Raw genomic sequence first — 26615 nt, 5'->3', positions numbered from 1 at the left:
CGGTGCCTTGGGGTTATCCTTGATTCTGCCCTGTCCTTCACCCCTCATATCCAATCACTTACCAAATCATGTCAACCCACTTATTGTACAGCGCTGCGGAATATGCTGGTGCTTTATAAATAAATGTTGATAATAATAATAATAATAATAATGCACCTGGAACATCTGGTACAATTAAAGCCAAATTTGTCTTATCCTCACTATCCATTTGCATTTCTATCTTCTTCCAATATTTCTGCTCATATATTTCCTCTGTCACCTCTTCCTGTGATTCTCACCTTACGTCACTCATCTCCTCCACTTTCTTGTGTTCTGTACCTTGATTTTCTCTTCCATTTTTACTACCCCTCCGTGTTTTACCTCTGGCCCTTTTTTGGTTACTGATTTTCTCTCCTTATCACATTTTGTATGTTGCTCCTTTAGCCCCTTGTGTTTTTTTTTCTTGTAGCTTCTCTTCTCCTTTTGCCCTGATCACTTTTCACTATTTTCCTTCTCTAGCTTTTCAGTTTCTTCCTTGTGTTGCAGGTTGGCACAGCTTTACAGCAGCGTGCTGGACTTTCTTAAAGACACAGTATAATGAAGTAGGACTGGGGCAAACAGGAACAGCAAAGGATCAAAGAGGGGAATTTTCTACACAGCTCTTCTCTTGGTTTCTAGGTGTGCACTTCTTAATTTTCAAGACTAAGCAGAACCGTGGGATTGGTGAGTCTGCATAGGGTTCCGGGTTCAATCACTTGCAGACTGTCCAATCCCACCACTCTACTGTCTCTTGAAAATTGAGAATTGTGTGCCAATTGAATAGATTGCCAGTGTTGGGTAGGTAGATTTACAGTAGATAGTGGGGACTTTAAAACTTATATTTAGCAGAAGGGGACATTTCCCAGGGCAGTTTTCCCCAGGGACCAAGTTCCTAAAACAGGCTAATCCCCATGAAACGGGAACAGATAGGAACCATACCCCAAGGGGCTGATTTACTTACCCACGAACGGGTCGAATGGAGTCCGATTGCGTTTTTTTCGTAATGATCGGTACTTTGCGATTTTTTCGTATGTTTTGCGATTTTTTCGGATTCTTTACGAATTTTTCGTTACCAATACGATTTTTGCGTAAAAACGCGAGTTTTCCTATCCATTACGAAAGTTGCGTAAAAAGTTGCGCATTTTGCGTAGCGTTAAAACTTACGCGAAAAGTTGCGCAACTTTTCGCGTAAGTTTTAACGCTACGAAAAATGCGCAACTTTTTACGCAACTTTCGTAATGGATACGAAAAACTCGCGTTTTTACGCAAAAATCGTATTGGTAACGAAAAATTCGTACAGAATCCGAAAAAATCGCAAAACATACGAAAAAGTCGCAAAATGTTCGTTTTCAAGTCGGAACTTTTCCAATTCGGGTCGGATTCGTGGGTTAGTAAATCAGCCCCCAAGTGTCATTTTGCTTTTTTTGTGAATTTAATGCGGGTAAATTCCTGTGTAACATTTCTTTTATTATTTGGTGTATTTGGGGTATTTATTGAAAAAAAAACAGAGATCTTACAAACTGCATTACATGTAGGTACACGAAAATTACTTTTTGGTTGGATGGGGGTGCAAAAATGTCTTTCAATAATATTTTCTCATTTTCTGTAGAAAGAAATTGCTGTTCATAACAAGCTTCTGGTTGTGCCCCAGGGAGCTCCCTGTGAGAGTCTGTGTTATACACGGCCCAGGGGATAGTTACAGAATGGCTGTTATGTTCCTTTCCAAAGGTATAAAAACCCCATCTCTGTAATGCCAAATGGCTTCCCTTATCCATGCAGTATAGAGTTATGGCTGCTCTTTGCTGAATGGCACTGCTCACCCTACAGGATTCTTTCCTTTCCCATTTGCAGTTCCCAACAAGCCCCAAAGGCAACTTCCCATTACAGGAGAAATGTATCACTCACTGCTGTTTCTTACTGGTTTCTCTGCTCCCTCAAATGGGCAGGTGTGAGATTTCCCATTTCTACTAAACTTCCCATGATAATCTGGGTCACTGAAAGGACTAAACTCCACAGGAGATTTTGATCAGATTTTGTGGGTCAGATTTTATCTGATCTTGTCATGCAACAGCACAAGATTTTGTAGGACCCTACAAAATCCGATCTCTATAGGCTGTAATGTAATGTCGGATGGTGGGTTTTGTTTCTGCATCTACATCCATCAGTCAATGTATTTCAATGAGCAAAAAAAAGTCTTTCAGACACCATCAGATTTGATCTTGTTGGATGCAGACAGCCATGTTGTGTTGGAGGTCAATTCTTCCATGTAGTTTACACAACAGATTTTTCCATTAGTTCCTACTACAAAATTTCCCATGGAGTTTAGCCCAAAGGCTCAGGATCAGCTGCATCTCAGTTCCAGTACAAATGTGCCCATATGTGATATAATGCTAATCATTGCTTTGAAATACTAATAGATTTCCACATAGGAACCAACGAGAAAAGTCTACATCTACTTACAATTAAACATAGTATTTTCTTTAAAAAAAACTCATCATGGACATTTTATCTTTAAAACATAAATAGGAAAAACTTATTGGCTTAAGTTATTGTACTCTGGGAGCTTTGTACATCTTTGTATTTAAAGTCACTGTTCTGTAGGGAAACTCACAAGTGGAAACCATAAATCTTCATTCACTTCTCTCATTCTGTTGACAGTATCACTGTAATTTGATTTACAATTGTCATGTCATTTTTCTAGTTTGGGTTAAAACTGTTATTTGGTTGCTTGGGACACACTTACCATAACAACCAGGCAGTGACTTGAGTTAAAAAAATGGAAAATGATGAGTTGAGGGGCTGATTCCTGGTTGTGGGGGAGAGTTATGCCCGGCTACCAGATTTTCATATTTCAGACTGGGGAGAGAGTCCCTGTTTAATCATACAAAAAGGTAATTGGAGAGAACCTTTTTTTAACACAAGGCATCAAATACTGTAAGTATATCTTCTAACTTCTCTGTTGTACGGTTCCAGGCAATGCATAAGGTGAATCAGACATCAGGTATATCTTTCCTTCTCTTGGGATTTCAGAACTCTCAGATAATCAATGAGTTTCTCTTTGTTCTGTTTCTCTGGATTTATATTGTGACATTATTTGGAAATCTTCTTATAATTATATTGGTAATAACAGTCTCAGCCCTGAGATCTCCCATGTACGCCCTTCTCTCCCAGCTGTCTCTGGCTGATGTTTTGCTCAGTACCAGTATTACTCCAAATTTCTTGTGGTTATTACTGAATGGAGGGGGCACAATATCTGCTACTGGTTGTATCACACAGTTTTACTTCTATGGTGTTGCAGGGTCTACAGAAGTTTATCTCCTCACAGCCATGGCCTATGACCGATATCTGGCCATCTGCTCCCCACTTCATTATGCCTCCATAATGGGTTTCAGGCTTTGCCTCTATATGAGTCTTTGTTCTTGGGGCTTAGGGTTTATATTAAGTTTGTTTATAAGTCTTCTAACATCTAATTTGCAGTTCTGTGGCCCATTTGTTATAGATCATTATTTCTGTGATTTAACCCCTATTATTGAACTTTCCTGCACAGATTATAAAGCTGTGAAACTAACACATATTATTTTGGTCATACCTTTTATGCTGCTCCCTTTTTGCTTCATAATTTTTACTTACGTTTCCATCAGCCTTGCCATTCTCAGGATCTCCTCTACTGAAGGAAGACACAAAGCCTTCTCCACTTGCAGCTCCCATTTAATAGTTGTGTGCATGTACTATGGGACTCTCTTTACAGTTTACATGGTACCATCCAAACAACGTAACTTCAATATCAATAAAATACTGTCCCTTCTATACACAGTCGGAACCCCATGTTTCAATCCCATAGTATACAGCCTGAGAAACAATGAGATTAAAGTTGCTCTACGGAAGTATATGTCAAATCAAATTTCTTTTTTTATACTTAATTTAAGCAGCAGAAAAAGAAGATTGAAGTTGCTTTGGTGAAATGTGTATTTAAACTGTTAATGACAATTTTATTCCCTTTGGGCACAGACAACAAAAAGCACTATTTTTTGGGCAAATGCAATGTATTTTCAGAAAATGTATGGTTTTCTAGGGTCTCCGTACTGTTAGGGGGTCTTATGGCACATAATACACATGCCGGTACCTTAAATTCCAGTGTGTGCATTTTGTATGCACTAACTTCCTTTTGGGGTCTGTAAATACCAGATACATCGGTGATCCTATGCACAATGGGCATCAAACTGTTCAGAGGACCCTTGGCTTTCATATTTAGGGTGTGTTTTCTTGGTACCTAATGTTATGTGGGAGATAAGGTGCTTGAAAGTGTAAGGTTTTTTGCCATTTCCAGGTTTTTCATCACAACCACCAATTGCGGGAAAGCATTGTGACTCTGCAGTTTGGAGTAAAAAGACATGGGTGTCCATTCTGAATTCACCTGAATGTGTACTTTCCAAAAATATATGGTTTTGGGGTGGTAAATATATATTTTTGTGTTTTTACCCCACAAAAATGAAGTAAATGTGTTGAATTTTCAGTAGCCAAAAAGCATCTCCAGCACAATTTGTATGCACTAACTTCCTTTTGGGGTATCTAAATGCCAAATACATTGGTGATCCTATGCACAATGGGCATCAAACTGTTCAGTGGACCCTTGGCTTTCATATTTAGGATGTGTTCTCTTGGTACCTTATGTTATGTGGGAGACATGATGCTTGAAAGTGGAAGCTTTAAGGCGATTTTTTAGAATTTTCATAATTTTTTATAGAAACTGCTATATTCAGGAAAGTATTGCTGGTTGGTACTTAGGAGTTGGAAGACATAGTTACCCATTTCAGATTCGGCAGAATGTGTACTTTTCAAAAATATATGGTTTCCTGGGGTAAACCTAATGTTCCAGGATTTTTGACTTTGGAATCTAAAGTATGCCGTATTCTGCTGTAATGCTTTGAAATTTTGGTAATTTACTGCTGGGAGTTTTTGATCTATAGAAGAAATCCCCATAAAACTATACATATCAGGTATTGGCACATTCGGGAGACATGAGGCTTTCCCAATCAGTTTAATTTTTGTCCATAAAATAAAATTTGTTTCTGGTAAAAAGTCCAATATCATGAAAAATATAAATTTTTCATTTTGTATTTTGAGCTCTTAATCTTGTTCCAGAATGGAAATACTCAAAAAAAAGTTTTTGGTTCTCCTAAAAAAAATGATATATAGCCGGCCTACCTAAACTTAACCCCACCCAGTAAATGCCCTAAAATTGGGCGAGCACTGAATGTTGAATTTTAGTGGGTCTCATAGTTATTTACGTATTTAATTAAGTTATCTGGCACTGCTCACCTCTATGGTCCTGCATCAGAACCAAAAACAGCTCTCAGATCCACCACATTAAAGGGCAGATTTATCAAAATGTGAGTTTAGAGCTCAAAACATAAAAACTCACACATGTTCTATTCATTCCTATGGGATTTTTAGAAGCATATTTATCAAAAAAGTTCACCATTTGATGAACACTCTTCTAAAAATCTAATAGAGATGAATAGAACATGGGTGAGTTTTTATGGATTAAGCTCTTAACTCACATTTTGATAAATCTGCCCCTATATGTATGTACCTCAGTATGAAGCAGTTTTGTGTAGGTTAAGGCTTCTTTGTGACTTGATTTTTATGGGGTACTTTTTATTTCTAAATTACGCTGTTTACATAGGAAATAATTCACTCTACCATGTAAAATGTTATTCTTGAACCAACAAATGTATTTGTAGCTGTAATATTGGTGTGTAGGCGCCATGTCAGTGCCTTGTGCCTGAGTCTGAGCTTTCAGCCAGCGCTACACATTAGAACTGCTTTCAGCTAACCTATTGTTTCTCCTACTCCCATGTAACTGGAGGAGTCCCAAGCCGGACTTGGATTTCTTACTATTGAGTGCTATTCTGATATCTACTGGGAGCTGCTATCTCCCTTCCCATTGTTCTGCTGATCAGCTTCTGGGAGGAGTATCACTCCAACTTGCAGTGCAGCAATAAACAGAGACTGAAGTTTATCAGAGCACAAGTCACATGGCTGGGGGCACCTGGGAAACTAAGAATATGGCTAGCCCCATATCAAATTTAAATATACAAAAATCAGTTTGCTCTTTCAAGGAATGGATTTCAGTGCAGAATTCTGCTGAAGCAACACAATTAACTGATGTGTTTAATAAACAAACAAACAAAAATATTCTCATTGACAGAATTCTTTAAAATGGTTTATCTATAAGGAACAGTTGAAGAATGCTTCAATTTCTATTCTTCTGTTGGAAGGACCTACTGGTAAATAGACATTTAGAGAGTTTATTGTATGGTCCCCTGTGTATATAGTTATAAGCTTATGGTAAATAAGCTTCTGATAGTTACCATAAACCACCCCATATATCACCCGGAATGAGACTTATTCCCTCAGGCGTGAGCCCCCTCTTGAATTGGAGGCCAGGTACTTGTCCTACTGGAACTCTCAAGGAATGGGCGCCAGTGGTTCTTAACGTTGACCATGAACTGTTTATTTATACAGCCACTTGGGAGTAACAACAAGTACAAAATAGGCAGGTAGGAGCATCTCACAGGTCAGGCAGTACTCATGACAAATGGTCACAATGACGCTCTTCCCACAGTGAATAATGGTTTAACCCAGGCAATCAACTATTTAACCCTAAGTCTGTACACTGGTAACCCTACTCTTGGCAGTATTATACCCAGGATAATAATCCCTCTATAATCCTTGTCAGAGCCAGGAGCTAACCCTAACCCTGCCTGTCTATTGCACCTAGTGTGATCTATTACAGGAGCTGCCTGACCTTTCTGGGCCTACCTACACCCAGGCTCTACCACAATCTCCCCAACTGCATGTTCTGGTGGACAGCTTTCACCAAAATGGCCTCCAGCCTCATGGCTGCTCAGCCTTTTATACTACATCACAGTTCCACCTTATGGCCAAACTGTGTTACTGCAAAAGGCCATGCTATGACCCGGGAAAAGGGGACTTTCCATTACACAGAGGAACCTTATAGCTATCCAAATAACTAGGGGACTGCCAGGGAGAAAAGGCACAATTTACCAGTATCCTATACAGTTATCATATCTCCATTTAAACCTTCCCTTCTCCAGTGTAAACATTACCAACTTTGCCAAACATTCTTCATGACTCTGAATAATGATCTCTCATTTTTACTGAGTGGTACAGAGGTACCTGTGAGAAAGAAATGTTTGGATTAGTGGAAGAGTACATATGCTGAGGGCTTCCCATACCAGTCAGTTGTATTGGATTAGTGGAAGAGTATATATGCTGAGGGCTTCCCATACCAGTCAGTTGTATTGGATTAGTGGAAGAGTATATATGCTGAGGGCTTCCCATACCAGTCAGTTGTATTGGATTAGTGGAAGAGTATATATGCTGAGGGCTTCCCATACCAGTCAGTTGTATTGGATTAGTGGAAGAGTACATATGCTGAGGGCTTCCCATACCAGTCAGTTGTATTGGATTAGTGGAAGAGTTTATATGCTGAGGACTTCCCATACCAGTCAGTTGTATTGGATTAGTGGAAGAGTTTATATGCTGAGGACTTCCCATACCAGTCAGTTGAACTGAAGAAGCTGCTCGGATGAGTAGTGAAACATCTTCAACGATTACCCAGCAAGTCCAGTTGCTTTAGATTTATTTATACTAGATATACCATGACCTGGATGAATGTAAATCTTCATAGTCATACTTCTTCTAAATGTTATCTCAGCAAGTCCCATTGCCTAACACTTATCATTACTAAATACCGTAAATCACCTCTATGGGGCAATTTCTACATTCCTACCTGAATGGGGTTCTATGCACAACTATCTGTGGGGAAATTTGAGGGAATGCTACTGTGCTTGTGAATGTAAATTACCCCTAATACAGTATCTCTTCTGTTTTCCCTGGAAAAAAAAAATAAGTTGTAACATTTTTGTTATTAATTGGTTTACTTGGGGTATTTAGAAAATTTACAGAAAAAAAAGAACAAACTGCATTACAAGTAGGTGCAAAAAAATTGAAATATTTATTACTTTTTTGAGATGGGGATGCAAAAATGTCTTGCAATAAATGTTTTATTTGATTAAGAAATAAATTACAGTTCATAACAAGCTTCTGGTTGTGCCCCAGGGAGCTCCCTGTGAGAGTCTGTGTTATACACGGCCCAGGGGATAGTTACAGAATGGCTGTTATGTTCCTTTCCAAAGGTATAAAAACCCCATCTCTGTAATGCCAAATGGCTTCCCTTATCCATGCAGTATAGAGTTATGGCTGCTCTTTGCTCAATGGCACTGCTCACCCTACAGGATTCTTTTTGGGTGGTGGACCCCTATATGTTTGTTATTAGAGTGTTGAAGTGGGTCCACACTCTCTGACTCAACTGTATATCTTATTTTTTTTCTTTTTATAGTTCCAGGCAAGCTAAAATAGAAATGGAAAGGGATATTGCAGCTAGGAGTAAAAAGAATCCTAAATTATTATTTAATTATGTGAATAGTAAAAAAATGAAGCAAGAAGGGGTGGGAACTTTATTATCACGGGGGGGTAAGTTGGTTGATGAGAACGGGGAAAAAGCTGAAATTTTGAACTCTTATTTTTCATCTGTCTATACATCTGAGGAGCCAGATAATGAAGGCTTCCCTTGTAATATGCCCAGTGCTAGTAATTTAGCTACTGGCGCATGGGTCACTCGGGAGGAAATTCAAAAGAGACTTGAACATGTAAAGGTAAACAAAGGTCCAGGGCCGGTTGGGATTCATCCCAGGGTATTAAATGAGCTGAGCGCTGTGATTGCCAAACCTCTTCACTTAATTTTTCAGGATTCATTGAGGTCTGGCATGGTGCCGAGAGACTGGCGGATTGCTAATGTGGTGCCATTATTTAAACAGGGATCCCGTTCTCAGCCTGAAAACTATAGGCCTGTTAGTCTGACATCAGTAGTAGGAAAACTTTTGGAAGGGGTAATAAGGGATAGGGTACTTGAATACATTGCAGTTCACAATACTATTAGTTTGTGCCAGCATGGTTTTATGCGTAACAGATCTTGCCAGACTAATTTAGTCGCCTTTTATGAGGAGGTGAGCAGGAACCTTGATGCTGGAATGGCAGTGGATGGGATCTACTTGGATTTTGCTAAAGCGTTTGATACAGTACCTCACAGAAGGTTAATGATCAAATTAAGGAATATTGGCCTAGAACATAATATTTGTAATTGGATAGAGAACTGGCTGAAGGATAGAGTACAAAGAGTGGTTGTAAATGGAACATTTTCTAATTGGACCAGTGTGGTTAGTGGGTACCGCAGGGGTCAGTCCTTGGGCCTTTGCTTTTTAACTTGTTTATTAATGACCTGGAGGTGGGCATAGACAGTACTGTTTCTATTTTTGCTGATGACACTAAATTGTGCAAAACTATAAGTTCCATGCAGGATGCTGCCGCTTTGCAGAGCGATTTGACAAAATTAGATAACTGGGCAGCAAACTGGAAAATGAGGTTCAATGTTGATTAGTGCAAAGTTATGCCCTTTGGTAGAAATAATATAAACGCAAACTATCTACTGAATGGGAGTGAGTTGGGGGTATCCTTAATGGAGAAGGATCTAGGGGTTTTTGTAGATCACAAGTTGTCTAATGCCAGGCAGTGTCATTCTGTGGCTACTAAAGCAAATAAAGTGCTGTCTTGTATAAAAAAGGGCATTGACTCAAGGGATGAGAACATAATTTTGCCCCTTTATAGGTCCCTGGTAAGGCCTCACCTTGAGTATGCAGTGCAGTTTTGGGCTGCAGTCCTTAAGAAGGATATTAATGAGCTGGAGAAAGTGCAGAGACTGCAACTAAACTGGTAAAGGGGATGGAAGGGTTAAACTATGAGGTGAGACTGTCGAGGTTGGGGTTGTTTTCTCTGGAAAAGAGGCGCTTGCGAGGGGACATGATTACTCTGTACAAGTACATTAGAGGGGATTATAGGCAGTTGGGGGATGTTCTTTTTTCCCATAAAAACAATCAGCGCACCAGAGGTCACCCCTTTAGATTAGAGGAAAGGAGCTTCCATTTGAAGCAGCGTAGGTGGTTTTTCACGGTGAGGGCAGTGAGGGGGTTGGGGAATGCCCTTCCTAGTGATGTGGTAATGGCAGATTCTGTTAATGCCTTTAAGAGGGGCATGGATGAGTTCTTGATCAATCAGAATATCCAAGGCTATTGTGATACTAATACCTACAGTTAGTACTAGTGGTTGTATATATAGTGTATGTATGTGAGTGTATAGATTGGTAGGTGTGGGTTAAGTGTGCTGGGTTTACTCGGATGGGTTGAACTTGATGGACACTGGACTTTTTTCAACCCTATGTAACTATGTAACTAACTAACTATGTAACTATAAGGTGAATCAGACATCAGGTATATCTTTCCTTCTCTTGGGATTTCAGAACTCTCAGAAAATCAATGAGTTTCTCTTTGTTCTGTTTCTCTGGATTTATATTGTGACATTATTTGGGAATCATCTTATAATTATATTGGTAATAACAATCTCAGCCCTGAGATCTCCCATGTACGTCCTTCTCTCCCAGCTGTCTCTGGCTGATGTTTTGCTCAGTACCAGTATTACTCCAAATTTCTTGCGGTTATTACTGAATGGAGGGGGCACAATATCTGCTACTGGTTGTATCACACAGTTTTATGTCTATGGTGTTTCGGCAGGTTCAGAATTTTATCTCCTCACAGCCATGGCCTATGACCGATATCTGGCCATCTGCTCCCCACTTCATTATGCCTCCATTATGGGTTTCAGGCTTTGCCTCTATATGAGTCTTTGTTCTTGGGGCTTAGGGTTTATATTAAGTTTGTTTATAAATCTTCTAACATTTAATTTACAGTTCTGTGGCCCATTTGTTATAGATCATTATTTCTGTGACTTTACCCCTGTTATTAAACTTTCCTGCACAGATTATAAAGCTGTGGAACTAACAGATATTATTTTGCTCATACCTTTTACTCTGCTCCCTTTCTGCTTCATCATTTACACTTATGTTGCCATTGGCCTTGCCATTCTCAGGATCTCCTCTACTGAAGGAAGACACAAAGCCTTCTCCACTTGCAGCTCCCATTTAATAGTTGTGTGCATGTACTATGGGACTCTGATAATAGTTTATATGGTACCATCTAAACAATATAACTTCAATATAAAGAAAATGCTGTCCCTTCTATACACAGTTGGAACACCATGTTTCAATCCCATAGTATACAGCCTGAGAAACAATGACATTAGAGTTGCTCTATATAAGTGTATATCAAATCAAATTTCTTTTTTATACTCAATTTAAGCAGCAGAAAAAGAAGATTGAAGTTGCTTTTGTGAAATGTGTATTTAAACTGTTAATGACAATTTTATTCCCTTTGGGCACAGACAACAAAAGCACTATTGTTTGGGCAAATGCAATTACTTTTATGTCTGGGATTCCCTATCATGTATATTATTATTAGTCATACTGTATATGTATTTCTTGAGCTCTTCTTTCATCAACAGGCCTCTCCTTCCTCTTCCTATGGAGCTTTTGAGTGTAGGATAAAGGGTTACATTAGGGACAGGACTCCTTTCCCCCCAGTTGGTGTAGAAGTAACATTTCTCCCCCTGCACTGATTGAGCTGCCAGGGAGTTGCTGAAAGTTATAGTTCTATAGCAGACATGGTGGCCAATGCTCATGGACTTTGCATTGTATCTACTATTTTAGAATTTGTGTTGTTTGAATAAAGTCTTTCAAGAAGATCTTCTCTGCAGTGCTGTCTGTTGCCAATATTTTTGGATGAGCAGGTTGGATACGGCCATTGTAGACATGGATTTTGTGTGACGATTTGTTGTGTGGTGCTGACAAGTTTCTTTAGGACCCTTCTTCTCCATCTGTCATAGATTTGGCTCATTTACTCTACAGAATATTGTGGTATAATTGTCACTGTAGAATGTCCTCTCATTAGACTGATGTCCTACAACAACTGGTTGGCCTTCTGCCATCCATTTCTCTTGTTTCCATTTAGAATTTTACCTTCATGAGTCTACATCCTTGGGCTTGATCAGTAATAATCTGGGGGTAATTTGGTTGCAGAGACAGTAGAAGGATTATAATAGGCCAAATCAAAATAAAATATTTAAATTTTTAAAGTTTATTTATGTATTTAGAGGTGCTCGTTTTGGAGATAAAAGATGACTCTGCTTTAAACATAGTTAAATCCATAGTCTTCTCACGTGATATGTTCTAACCCAAAGGGTAAGATTTGAAGCACAGTAAAGGTCCTTTCATACAAGTATTACAAGGAACATGGTGTAAAACACTGAGTTTATTCTCTGCCCTCAGAAGTGCATCTTGGGGTAAGTGAATGATAACTTCTGCCCTATAGGGTAACAATTCAAGCTCAATAATAGTCCTCTTAGAAAACTTTATTTTATCATTTACACTGCATTGTGTGAGGGGCAAAGCTTATTCTCTGGCCTTACCTCATAGAGAAACAAAATAGAAAGGTACATGTGCCTGGGGATTAAATGGCCGGCTGTCACAATAACACTCATTGGTTTATACATCTCTTCAGTTGCAACTACTGTACATAGAAGCCCATATTTTGCTAGTACCTGTACAACATTATTAGAAAAAAAAAATCACAAGTACAACTCGTTAGAAATTATTTAATTTAAAAGATCAGTTTCAGCTGATTTTTCATAAGTGGCAGCAGGTCTCACAGCTACAACTATTTACTTATTGCACTTGGTTATCTGGCACTGCTCTCCTCTATGGTCCTGCATCAGAACGTAAAACAGCTTTCAGACCCGCCACATACAGGAGCTGATTCATTATGAGTATGATTAGCGACAATTCACATTTTCTTGCCAAAAGTTGCGCCATGCTTTTACAAAAATATTGTGGTCCAAAATTTTCCTATGCGAATGATCAGAAACGGCACATAAAAGTTTCTGACTTTGATCCTTCAAAGCATGATTTCGTAAGTCTCCCATAGGGCTCAATGGCACTCTGCAGCTCCAACCCGGCCCAAGGAAAGTCTCCCATAGGGCTCAATGGCACTCTGCAGCTCCAACCCGGCCCAAGGAAAGCCTCCCATAGGGCTCAATGGCACTCTGCAGCTCCAACCCGGCCCAAGGAAAGTCTCCCATAGGGCTCAATGGCACTCTGCAGCTCCAACCCGGCCCAAGGAAAGCCTCCCATAGTGCTCAATGGCACTCTGCAGCTCCAACCCGGCCCAAGGAAAGCCTCCCATAGGGCTCAATGGCACTCTGCAGCTCCAATCCGGCCCAAGGAAAGTCTCCCATAGGGCTCAATGGCACTCTGCAGCTCCAATCCGGCCCAAGGAAAGTCTCCCATAGGGCTCAATGGCACTCTGCAGCTCCAATCCGGCCCAAGGAAAGTCTCCCATAGGGCTCAATGGCACTCTGCAGCTCCAATCCGGCCCAAGGAAAGTCTCCCATAGGGCTCAATGGCACTCTGCAGCTCCAATCCGGCCCAAGGAAAGTCTCCCATAGGGCTCAATGGCACTCTGCAGCTCCAACCCGGCCCAAGGAAAGTCTCCCATAGGGCTCAATGGCACTCTGCAGCTCCAACCCGGCCCAAGGAAAGTCTCCCATAGGGCTCAATGGCACTCTGCAGCTCCAACCCGGCCCAAGGAAAGTCTCCCATAGGGCTCAATGGCACTCTGCAGCTCCAACCCGGCCCAAGGAAAGTCTCCCATAGGGCTCAATGGCACTCTGCAGCTCCAACCCGGCCCAAGGAAAGTCTCCCATAGGGCTCAATGGCACTCTGCAGCTCCAACCCGGCCCAAGGAAAGTCTCCCATAGGGCTCAATGGCACTCTGCAGCTCCAACCCGGCCCAAGGAAAGCCTCCCATAGGGCTCAATGGCACTCTGCAGCTCCAACCCGGCCCAAGGAAAGTCTCCCATAGGGCTCAATGGCACTCTGCAGCTCCAACCCGGCCCAAGGAAAGCCTCCCATAGGGCTCAATGGCACTCTGCAGCTCCAACCCGGCCCAAGGGAAGTCTCCCATAGGACTCAATGGCACTCTGCAGCTCCAACCCGGCCCAAGGAAAGTCTCCCATAGGACTCAATGGCACTCTGCAGCTCCAACCCGGCCCAAGGAAAGTCTCCCATAGGGCTCAATGGCACTCTGCAGCTCCAACCCGGCCCAAGGAAAGTCTCCCATAGGACTCAATGGCACTCTGCAGCTCCAACCCGGCCCAAAGAAAGTCTCCCATAGGACTCAATGGCACTCTGCAGCTCCAACCTGGCCCAAAGAAAGTCACGATACTGAAGCTTGATTGAATCTGAAACTTTCATACTCGGTGCATTTTTAGCCATTTTATTGCATTCTCAGTTATGCATAGTTGTTGTTCACTTGACTTTGTCTGTAAAACTAATTTGCCCTAACCAAAATACTCAAATTGTGATTCTGACTGCAGATATCACTAGGAAAAAAACCCCCATTGATTTTATTTTTTTTATTTTACTAATTTAATTGCACATGAACATTTTGTCTTGTGTATTATAATTTGGCTTCTTCTGTATACAACATTGTTTGGTAAATCTATGCATATTGGGCATCAAACTGTTCAGTAGACCCCTGGCATTCATATTCAGAGTTTTTTATGTTGGTCCGTTACAACATGTGGGATACATAAAGGGGCAAAATGCAAGCTGTGTGACAATTTTCAGAAATGTTATAAAAACGTTAGGTTTAGCATAGCTTTATAGTTTGGTAGTTTCTAGTAGAAAGATGTATTTACCCATTTTGGTTTTGTCAGAATGTGTATTCTCAGAAAATATATGATTTTCTAGGGTCTCAGTATTGTTAGGGGGTCTTACGGCACATAATACACATACTGGTTGCAATAATTGCATATCCCGGAGCGTCATATGCACTATTTTGATTTGGGTGCCCCTGTACACCACATCGTTTGGTATATCTATGCATATAGGGCAGCAAACTGTTCAGTAGACCATAGGTGTTCCTATTTGTGGTGATTTGCCTTTGTATGCAAGAAATTGTGTAAGATAAATGCGGCAAATTGCAACATTTGTAGGTGATTTTCTGAAATGTCATAGAAACCACTAACTTTAGGAAAGTTTTGCAGATTGGTACTTTGGTGTAGAAAGGAGTCCTTACCCATGTTGGATTTGTCAGAATGAGTACTTTCCAAAAATATATGATTTTTAGGGGTCACTTTACATTTCTGCAGCTTCTATCCCACATAAAATTGCCTATGAATTAGGTAAAGGTAAGCCATGAAATTAGTGCGCACAAGGTATATTTTGGGGTCTCTAAGTGTCATGTACTTTGATAAACCTATGTACAGTGGGCATCAAACTGTTTAGTAGACCTCTGGGGTTCATATTTAGGGTGTTTTATATAGCTACCTAATGACCTGTAGAAAATAAGATGCTGCATATTGGAAGTTTTGACTTGATTTTTGGAAATATCATCAAAATTAGCCAACTTAGAAAACCTTTGTGGCTTGGTACTTTGGAGTAGACATGGGTACCCATTTTAGATTTGGGGGAATATGTACTTTCCAAAAATATATGGATTTCTGAGGTTAGGGTACTTTTTACTAGCTTTATCCCACATAAAATGATGTAAATGTTTTGATTTTGCAGAATCTGAAATGACAGAAATGACAGATCATATGGAGGTATGTTCACATTGGGGCCCCTAAATACCACATACTTAGCTAAACCTATACAAATTGGGCATCAAACTGTTCAGTGGACCCCTGGCATTCATATTTATTGTGTTTTGTCTGGTTTCTTTATGACCTGTAGGAGATAAGATCCTATAGACTGGAGCTTTTGAAGCAATTTTTTAAAAATGTCACAAATTTTAATAAAAATCAACAATTTTAGGAAAGCATTGCAACTAGGTAGTTTGGAGCAGACAGACAGTTCTACCTATTCTGGATTCCCCAGAATCTATTCTTTCTAAAAATGTATAGTTTTCTGGAATAAACCTTCTGTTAATGGAATTTTTGGCCTTGAAATCTAAAGTATGCAGCTTTCTGGAGCAGTGCTTTGGGAATTTGGTAGGGTACCGCTGGGAGTTTTTGACCTATACAAGTGAGAAATCTCCATAAAACTATATATATTTGGTAATGGCACATTCAGGAGACATGGGACTTTCCAAATCAGTTGTAATTACATGCATAAAATTTTTTTTTCTGGTGTATGTGTTTATATTATGGAAAATATATATTTTTTTTTTCATTTTTTAGACATTTAGAAGGCTCTATCTTGTTACAGAATTGGAATTGAACAAAAATTCTACCATATTTTGATAGCTCAGGTTGTCCTGAAAAAATCCTATATATTGTTTTCCTGGGTAAACTAAAAGTCCCCCCGAGGAGAGGCTCCTAAAGTGAAATGTTCAAAAACTGTCTGGCAGTAGAAGTTCCGCTTTGTCCAAAAAGGCTGGTAGCGAAAGGGTTAAACCATCCCTTCTTCAGTGTAAACATTACAAACTTTGCCAAACATTCTTAATAACTTAATCCTCCCTTTCCCTTTATATTTATATATACATCTGTGAATAATGATGTCATTTTTACTGAGTGGTACAGTGGTACCTGTGAGATATAAATGATCACATTAATGGAAGAGGCCATTTATGCCAGCCTGGAAAAACCATCCCTGAACAGAGGAGGGGGCCTGCGACACCGTTTGTCACCTACATACAATGCCGCTTTGACATCCTTACCCCGGCGGTTTCACAACAGTTCACACTTCCAGTCATGTACTTTGAAGGATTAACACCTTCATCAATGAGAATCATGGTACCATTGTGATTGGATCATACCTTCTTACACCTGTCAGTTTCAGCTAACACTTAACTGAATAAGTTCAATGGAACCATTGCGATTGGATGTCTATGACTGTACTACCATCAAGAGTTTAAATGCCGGGGAATTCCCTACCAGTGATTTGAACTGAAGAAGCCACTCGGATGAGGGGTGAAACGTTTTCAAGAAAAACTCAAAAAAGTCCAGTTGTTTTAGACTTAATTCTTCTAGATACTGTATATCATGGCCTGGATGAATGAGAATCTTCATAGACATATTAATGGAAGAGTTTATATGCTGAGGACTTCCCATACCAGTCAGTTGAACTGAAGAAGCTGCTCGGATGAGTAGTGAAACATCTTCAACGATTTCCCAGCAAGACCAGATGCTTTAGATTTATTTATACTAGATATACCATGACCTGGATGAATGAAAAGTTTCATAGTCATACTTCTTCTAAATGTTATCTCAGCAAGTCCCATTGCCTAACACTTCATTCATCATTACTAAATACTGTAAGTCACCTCTATGGGGCACTGTCTACATTCCTACTTTTAATGAATGGGGTTTTATGCACAACTGTCTGTAGGAAAATTTTATGTGCTTGTGGACATAAATGACCCCTAATATCTCTTCTGTTTTCCCTGGAAAGATTTTGAAATTTGAAGTGTTACATTTCTCATTGTTTGGTGTACTTGGGGTATCTAGAAAATTTACAGAAAAAAAGAAGAAACTGCATTTCAAGTAGGTGCAAACAATTTTAAATATTTAGTACTGTTAGTGGGATGGGGATGCAAATATGTCTTGCAATCCATTTTCTGTTATTTGATTCAGAATGAAATTGCCGTTCATAACAAGGTTCTCCTTAAGCTCCAGGGAGCTCCCTGTGAGTGTCTGTGTTATACACGGCCCAGGGGATAGTTACAGAATGGCTTTTATGTTCCGTTCCTTTACAAAGGTATAAAAACCCCATCTCTGTAATGCCAAATGGCTTCCCTTATCCATGCAGTATAGAGTTATGGCTGCTCTTTGCTCAATGGCACTGCTCACCCTACAGGATTGTTTCATGTTACTTTGATATTGTCAGCAAACCAGCTGGGTAACTTTGCTACTCTTTGTTGCTCTCATCTATTTCAAGAAAGTCCTTCAGGCTGATGCTGCTAATCTCACACTCCATCTAAACTTTATATGTTAAGCTTGAGGCACTGGGAAGTTCAGGATCAGCTCCATCTCTTTGGTTTCTCATTTCTATCTCAAATGTACATGTAGATCATAAAGTGCTATTGAATTGTTTTGAATAATTTACAGGGTATATCATAACCTCCAGGCAATGCATAAGGTGAATCAGACATCAGGTATATCTTTCCTTCTCTTGGGATTTCAGAACTCTCAGATAATCAATGAGTTTCTCTTTGTTCCATTTCTCTGGATTTATATTGTGACATTATTTGGAAATCTTCTTATAATTATATTGGTAATAACAGTCTCAGCCCTGAGATCTCCCATGTACGCCCTTCTCTCCCAGCTGTCTCTGGCTGATGTTTTGCTCAGTAGTAGTATTACTCCGAATTTCTTGTGGTTATTACTGAATGGAGGGGGCACAATATCTGCTACTGGTTGTATCACACAGTTTTATATCTATAGTGTTTCAGCAACTTCAGAATGTTTCCTCCTCACAGCCATGGCCTATGACCGATATCTGGCCATCTGCTCCCCACTTCATTATGTCTCCATTATGGGTTTCAGGCTTTGCCTCTATATGAGTCTTTGTTCTTGGGGCTTAGCCCTTGTATTTGCTTTGATTGCAAATCTCTTAGCATTTAATTTGCAGTTCTGTGGCCCATTTGTTATAGATCATTATTTCTGTGACTTTACCCCTCTTATTACACTTTCCTGCTCAGATTATAAAGCTGTGGAACTAACAGATATTATTATGACCATACCCTGTATACTGCTCCCTTTTTGCTTCATCATTTACACTTATGTTTCCATTGGCCTTGCCATTCTCAGGATCTCCTCTACTGAAGGAAGACACAAAGCCTTCTCCACTTGCAGCTCCCATTTAATAGTTGTGTGCATGTACTATGGGATTCTGATAATAGTTTATATGGTACCATCCGAGGGCCATAACTTCAATATCAATAAAATACTGTCCCTTCTATACACAGTTGGAACCCCATGTTTCAATCCCATAGTATACAGCCTGAGAAACAATGAGATTAAAGTTGCTCTACGGAAGTATATGTCAAATCAAGTTTTTTTTAACACTCAGTTTAAGTAGCAGAAAAAGAAGATTGAAGTTGCTCTGCTGAAATGTGTTTTTAAACTGTTAATGACAATTTTCTCCCTTTGGCCACAGACAACAAAAAGCAGGACAGGACTCCTTTCCCCCCAGTTCGTGTAGAAGTAACATTTCTCCCCCTGCACTGATTGAGCTGCCAGGGAGTTTCTGAAAGTTATAGTTCTATAGCAGACATGTTGGCCAATACTCATGGTCCTTGCATTGTATCTACTAACTATAATATTCCAGTTGATTTTGAAAATGGTTGAATTTTAGAGTAGTTTTCAGAGTAGTTAAGTAATAATCATTGTAATCGTTATTTTACTATATTTGTCTTTTTTTCATATTATAATATTAGCAGAGCACTTTCCAGCTCTAAGATTGGCCTTGTATGTCCTTCTAACATCTAAAACTATTTGAAATAGACAGCAGTGCGGAGGAAAAATCTTCTTGATACCTTTTTTTTCTAACATGGGTACTGACCCAAAAGCTTCCCGGGTCAGTACCTGTAATAAAAAATTACCTACCGGCACGGCGGGGACGCCCGCCGCGCGCACCTCTGTAATTTATAGGCACATTTGCGCCAGCGTTATGACGTCAGCGCGCAATGGCGCAAAGTTTAAAAGTATTTAAAGGGACTTTGGTTAGTTTTCATTGCCCGTGATAGGAATATGTTCCTGGTGCCTTTCTGAGCCTTTGTGCGTTTGTTCCTGTATTTCCTGTTTGTGCTTTCCTGTGTTTTTGACCTGGCCTGTTCCTGACTATTCTGATATCCGTAACCTGACCCCGGCTTGTACTTTGACTCCGATTTTGTCTCATCCTGCTGTTTGATTATCCAGTTTGACCCTTGCCTGTCTGACGATCCATGATTTCTGCCTGCCTCGACCCAGCCTGCCTGACTACGACCTTGCCTAATCCTTTTGTACCGTGATCTTCGGCCTAACTGACTTTAACTACAGTCGTGCCCCTTTGCTTGCCAGAACTCCTCGCCTTGTTCCTCTCGTTAAGTCCAGGTGGCATCTGAGTAGCTGAGGGCTCCTCCCGAAGCCAAAGGCGGTCACACTACTGGTGAAGCTGAGCCGAGACAAGGGCACTTGGCATCAGTTCTGGTTTAATGTGCTGAACGTGACATTATCACGGGCCCATGGAGGACCAAGATCACGATAAGTCCACTGCTGCTTCTTCCACTCCATCTGCTACAGAAGCGCTTCTTACCACAATATTACAGCGCTTGGAGGATCAGGAGCAAAAGCCAAATTATCTCCTGCAGGGTTTCCACAGTCTAACCCGCCAGCTAGAGACTCCCCAAGTTCCGCAGCAGCCTATGCCTAGTCCTTCCCCTCCTGTAGGCTCTTTTGCTATGTGGGGTAACAGCTTTAGGCCCCAAGAGCCCAAAATTGCCTTTCCAGAAAAATTTTCTGGGGATAGGACTAAGTTTTTCATCTTCAAAGAGGCATGTAAATTGTATCTTAGCTTTTTCCCTCATTCATTCCAAACTGGTGAGGAGAAAGTAAGATTTGTCATGACCCTCCTACTGGGAGATCCTCAAGTTTGGGCCCTTAGACTGCCCCCCTCTGATCCTGTCCATTTTCCCCTTGATTTTTTTCTTTCATTCCATGGCAAATCTTTATGATGACCTGGATCGCACATCATCTGCCGATTCGGCGATTCGTAAACTACGCCAAGGGAGACGGGATGCGGAGGTGTATTGGTCTATGTATTTATTGTGGGGATGAGGTTCATTTTCTTAAACAGTGCACTAAGAGGCCGGGAAACGCCTTAGCCTAAATGAAGAGGGGGAGCTTCGTTTGGGTGCAGGCGTATCCTCTCCCCAAAGTTCAGTTACCAGTCAAACTGACTTGGCCTTCGGGCTCTATTAACTTGTCCGCTTTTGTGGATTCTGGGGCAGAGGGTAACTTTTTAGATGCCCCGTTTGCAGCCAGACATGGCATTCCTGTGGTCCCTCTGGATGTCCCCATAAAAATTTTAGCGGTGGACAAAAGACAAAAGACCCCTAGGCTCAGGGGTGGTAAATAAGAAAACTATCTTCTTATCATTATGTGTAAATGATTTTCATAGTGAAGAGATAACCCTTTTTCTCATCGAAGGCGCCTCTTCTCCTCTCATTTTGGGGTTACCCTGGCTCCAGGCTCACAACCCCCTGATTAATTGGGTTACAGGGGAGGTTTCTCAGTGGGGTGATAATTGTAGGGGTGTATGTATTCCTCCTGTTATTGCGACCACCTCACTAGAGGGTTTACCTGCAGCCTTTTGCTGATGTTTTTTCTAAAAAAGCTGCCGAGACCTTACCTCCACACAGACAGTATGACTGTCCCATTGATCTGGTTCCAGGCACCTCTCCTCCTCGTGGTTGCACATATACTCTTTCCCTGAAATGACAAATGACAGATCATATGGGGGTATGTTCACATTGGGGCCCCTGCATGCCACATACTTAGCTAAACCTATACATATTGGGCATCAAACTGTTCAGTGGACCCCTGGCATTCATATTTATTGTGTTTTGTCTGGTTTCTTTATGACCTGTAGGAGATAAGATCCTATAGACTGGAACTTTTGAAGCAATTTTTTAAAAATGTCACAAATTTTAATAAAAATCAACAATTTTAGGAAAGCATTGCAACTAGGTAGTTTGGAGCAGACAGACAGTTCTACCTATTTTGTATTCCCCAGAATCTATTCTTTCTAAAAATGTATAGTTTTCTGGGATAAACCTTCTGTTAATGGAATTTTTGGCCTTGAAATCTAAAGTATGCAGGTTTCTGGAGCAGTGCTTTGGGAATTTGGTAGGGTACCGCTGGGAGTTTTTGACCTATACAAGTGAGAAATCTCCATAAAACTATATATATTTGGTATTGGCACATTCAGGAGACATGGGACTTTCCAAATCAGTTGTAATTACATGCATAAAAAAAATTGTTTCTGGTGTATGTGTTTATATTATGGAAAATATATTTTTTTTTTCATTTTTTAGACATTTAGAAGGCTCTATCTTGTTACAGAATTGGAATTGAACAAAAATTCTACCATATTTTGATAGCTCAGGTTGTCCTGAAAAAATCCTATATATTGTTTTCCTGGGTAAACTAAATGTCCCCCCGAGGAGAGGCTCCTAAAGTGAAATGTTCAAAAACTGTCTGGCAATAGAAGTTCCGCTTTGTCCAAAAAGGCTGGTAGCGAAAGGGTTAAACCAACCCTTCTTCAGTGTAAACATTACCAACTTTGCCAAACATTCTTAATAACTTAATCCTCCCTTTCCCTTTATATTTATATATACATCTGTGAATAATGATCTGTCATTTTTACTGAGTGGTACAGTGGTACCTGTGAGATATAAATGATCGCATTAATGGAAGAGGCCGTTTATGCCAGCCTGGAAAAACCATCCCTGAACAGAGGAGGGGGCCTGCGACACCGTTTGTCACCTACATACAATGCCGCTTTGACATCCTTACCCCGGCGGTTTCACAACAGTTCACACTTCCAGTCATGTACTTTGAAGGATTAACCCCTTCATCAATGAGAATCTTGGTACCATTGTGATTGGATCATACCTTCTTACACCTGTCAGTTTCAGCTAACACCTAACTGAATAAGTTCAATGGAACCATTGTGATTGGATGTCTATGACTGTACTACCATCAAGAGTTTAAATTCTGGGGAATTCCCTACCAGTGATTTGAACTGAAGAAGCCACTCGGATGAGGGGTGAAACGTTTTCAAGAAAAACTCAAAAAAGTCCAGTTGTTTTAGACTTAATTCTTCTAGATACTGTATATCATGACCTGGATGAATGAGAATCTTCATAGACATATTAATGGAAGAATTTATATGCTGAGGGCTTCCCATACCAGTCAGTTGAACCGAAGAAGCTGCTCGGATGAGTAGTGAAACATCTTCAACGATTTCCCAGCAAGTCCAGTTGCTTTAGATTTATTTATACTAGATATACCATGACCTGGATGAATGAAAAGTTTCATAGTCATACTTCTTCTAAATGTTATCTCAGCAAGTCCCATTGCCTAACACTTCATTCATCATTACTAAATACTGTAAGTCACCTCTATGGGGCACTGTCTACATTCCTACTTTTAATGAATGGGGTTTTATGCACAACTGTCTGTAGGAAAATTTCATACTTGTGCTTGTGGACATAAATGACCCCTAATATCTCTTCTGTTTTCCCTGGAAAGATTTTGAAATTTGAGGTGTAACATTTCTCATTGTTTGGTGTACTTGGGGTATCTAGAAAATTTACAGAAAAAAAGAAGAAACTGCATTTCAAGTAGGTGCAAACAATTTTAAATATTTAGTACTGTTAGTGGGATGGGGATGCAAATATGTCTTGCAATCAATTTTCTGTTATTTGATTCAGAATGAAATTGCCGTTCATAACAAGCTTCTGGTTCTGCCCCAGGGAGCTCCCTGTGAGTGTCTGTGTTATACACGGCCCAGGGGATAGTTACAGAATGGCTGTTATGTTCATTTCCAAAGGTATAAAAACCCCATCTCTGTAATGCCAAATGGCTTCCCTTATCCATGCAGTATAGAGTTATGGCTGCTCTTTGCTCAATGGCCCTGCTCACCCTACAGGATTCTTTCCTTTCCCATTTGCAGTTCCCAACAAGCCCCAAAGGCAACTTCCCATTACAGGAGAAATGTATCACTCACTGCTGTTTCTTACTGGTTTCTCTGCTCCCTCAAATGGGCAGGTGTGAGATTTCCCATTTCTACTAAACTTCCCATGATAATCTGGGTCACTGAAAGGTTCAGGATCAGCTGCATCTCAGTCCCAGTACCAATGTATCTATACGTGGGGCAACGCTAATACATTACATTAGATTTCCACAGAGAAACCAACAAGGTTCATATCTACTTACATTCAAACACATTACTCTATTTAGAAAAACTCAGTGTGGACATTTTATCTTTTATGCATCAATAAGTAAAATTTATTAGCTAAAGTTATTGGACTCTGGGAACTTTGTACATCTTTGTCACTGTTCTGTAGGGAAACTCACAAGGGAGTCACGTATTGAAAAACCATATCTTCTAACTTCTCTGTTGTACGGTTCCAGGCAATGCATAAGGTGAATCAGACATCAGGTATATCTTTCCTTCTCTTGGGATTTCAGAACTCTCAGATAATCAATGAGTTTCTCTTTGTTCTGTTTCTCTGGATTTATATTGTGACATTATTTGGAAATCTTCTTATAATTATATTGGTAATAACAGTCTCAGCCCTGAGATCTCCCATGTACGTTCTTCTCTCCCAGCTGTCTCTGGCTGATGTTTTGCTCAGTACCAGTATTACTCCAAATTTCTTGTGGTTATTACTGAATGGAGGGGGCACAATATCTGCTACTGGTTGTATCACACAGTTTTACTTCTATGGTGTTGCAGGATCTTTAGAAATATACAGCCTCACAGCCATGGCCTATGACCGATATCTGGCCATCTGCTCCCCACTTCATTATGTCTCCATTATGGGTTTCAGGCTTTGCCTCTATATGCGTCTTTCTTCTTGGGGCTTAGCCCTTATAGTAAGTTTGGTTATGAATCTTCTGATATTTAATTTGCAGTTCTGCGGCCCATTTGTTATAGATTATTATTTCTGTGACTTTACCCCTATTATTGAACTTTCCTGCACAGATTATAAAGCTGTGGAACTAACACAAATTATTTTGGCCATACCATTTGTGCTGCTCCCTTTTTGCTTCATTATTTTTTCTTACGTTTCCATTGGCCTTGCCATTCTCAGGATCTCCTCTACTGAAGGAAGACACAAAGCCTTCTCCACTTGCAGCTCCCATTTAATAGTTGTGTGCATGTACTATGGGACTATAATAATAGTTTATATGGTACCATCCAAACAACGTAACTTTAATATAAAGAAAATACTATCCCTTCTATACACAGCTGGAACACCATGTTTCAATCCCATAGTATACAGCCTGAGAAACACTGAGATTAAAGTTGCTCTATGGAAGTGTATGTCAAATCAAATTTCTTCTTTTATACTCAATTTAAGCAACAGAAAAGGAGATTAAAGTTGCTCTGATGATATGTGTATTCAAATTGTTAATGACACTTTTCCCCCCTTTGTCCATAGACAACAAAAATAACTTTTTTTGGGGGAAAATTAATTTCTTATTGTGGATATTATTATTAGTCATATATGTATTTCTTACTTGTCTTTTATCCAATAGGCCTCTCCTGCCTATGGAGCTTTGTGGTTTGGGATGAAAGGGTTGCCATTTGTATATTTTGGTTTCACTGTTACTGTACAATGTCCTCTCATCAGAGTGATGTCCTACACCCATTAGATGGCCTTCTGCAATCCATTTCTCTATGTTTCTACTTAGTATTTTAACTTCATGAGTCTACATTCTTGGGCTTGATCAGTGAAGGTGACTCCATTGTCACATGTAACATAACGTTCTTGATAATATCACCTAGATTAATTCTGGATTTAAGATATTTTAAATTTACAGCTTATGCTTTTTTGGTACTTTGTGTTGAGCCAAATTTTGAGATGTTTAACATCTGACTCTGCCCCATAACAGATGTACAGACAGACGTAGAGTTGTTTAAACATGGCCTCCACAATGATGTATCTTCTAAAGCTTTGTTGTTTAAGGAAATTGCAGATACCATCAAGCTTGTTTTGTGTAAGTTTTTAACTTGCCTTCCAAACCCTTTATAATATTCTCAATTTTTGGGTATTTTGGTTATAATATTTTCTAAAGATTAGAATTTATGAATCAAAATGAAATGTTTTTCTTGTGTTCTATCAGATAAGATTCTCACAGTGGATATATTGTTGAGTGGCTTTAGGAGGTTAGAAAGGGCCCTGCTATAAACATAACTAAACTTTGGGAGGCCCATTTATCATTCTCATTTCTCATTTTTAGTGGTGTAGAGGTTTTTGAAACCAAAAAAAACCCACAAAAAGAATCCTCATAAACCATAAAATCCACAAAAGAATATTTTTGAAACATTTTTCATGCAATGAAAGCACCTTGAAAAACCTTAAAACTTTCAATTGGAAAAAAGGACAGCCCCCACTGACTTCTACGTGACCTCGGCAGCTTTTAGATTGTGGATTTTTCATTTAATAAATTATGATTTTTTTTCATTGTTTTTTAATGGAAATAGAAGGAATCAGGGTTTTTTTTAGTACCTTTTGGGTCAAATTTTCATAAAACAGGCCAAAAACTGCTCATGTTACACCCGTTTCCTGAAGTTCCGATCTAAGACTCCTTACAGTTTTTGAAGGTGCTGCCGGCAAGAAAGGTATTTTGGCAAGAAAGGGTGATTCTGAGATTCTGTGATCGTTAAAATAGATTCCATCCTTAGGAATATATTGAATAAGGAATGTCGGTTTGTTAGTACAAAAATATTATCTAGGCAGATAGCTATCAGCAAGCCTTATAAAAATAAAAGCTTCACATAGCGTTTG

The 26615-nt window shown here is 39.8% G+C and overlaps 3 protein-coding genes across 3 annotated transcripts; all 3 read left to right on the top strand.

The window, feature by feature from the left end:
- The first annotated feature begins 2994 nt into the window (after nt 1–2994).
- On the top strand, nt 2995–3978 carry LOC116409645 (olfactory receptor 6P1-like). Its single transcript, XM_031898373.1, has 2 exons — nt 2995–3003; nt 3190–3978. The coding sequence occupies exons 1-2, from the start codon at nt 2995–2997 to the stop codon at nt 3976–3978; spliced, it is 798 nt and encodes a 265-aa protein (XP_031754233.1).
- Nucleotides 3979–4131: 153 nt separating this feature from the next.
- Nucleotides 4132–11353, top strand: LOC116409644 (olfactory receptor 10A7-like). Its single transcript, XM_031898372.1, has 2 exons — nt 4132–4137; nt 10601–11353. The coding sequence occupies exons 1-2, from the start codon at nt 4132–4134 to the stop codon at nt 11351–11353; spliced, it is 759 nt and encodes a 252-aa protein (XP_031754232.1).
- Nucleotides 11354–12920: 1567 nt separating this feature from the next.
- Nucleotides 12921–19132, top strand: LOC116409643 (olfactory receptor 11A1-like). The gene is made up of 2 exons (XM_031898371.1): nt 12921–13019; nt 18377–19132. The coding sequence occupies exons 1-2, from the start codon at nt 12921–12923 to the stop codon at nt 19130–19132; spliced, it is 855 nt and encodes a 284-aa protein (XP_031754231.1).
- Nucleotides 19133–26615: the final 7483 nt, after the last annotated feature.

This window comes from Xenopus tropicalis, chromosome 3 (assembly GCF_000004195.4).
Source record: "Xenopus tropicalis strain Nigerian chromosome 3, UCB_Xtro_10.0, whole genome shotgun sequence".
In the NCBI taxonomy this organism is placed as follows: domain Eukaryota; kingdom Metazoa; phylum Chordata; class Amphibia; order Anura; family Pipidae; genus Xenopus; species Xenopus tropicalis.
This window is presented reverse-complemented; position numbering and strand designations above follow the sequence as displayed.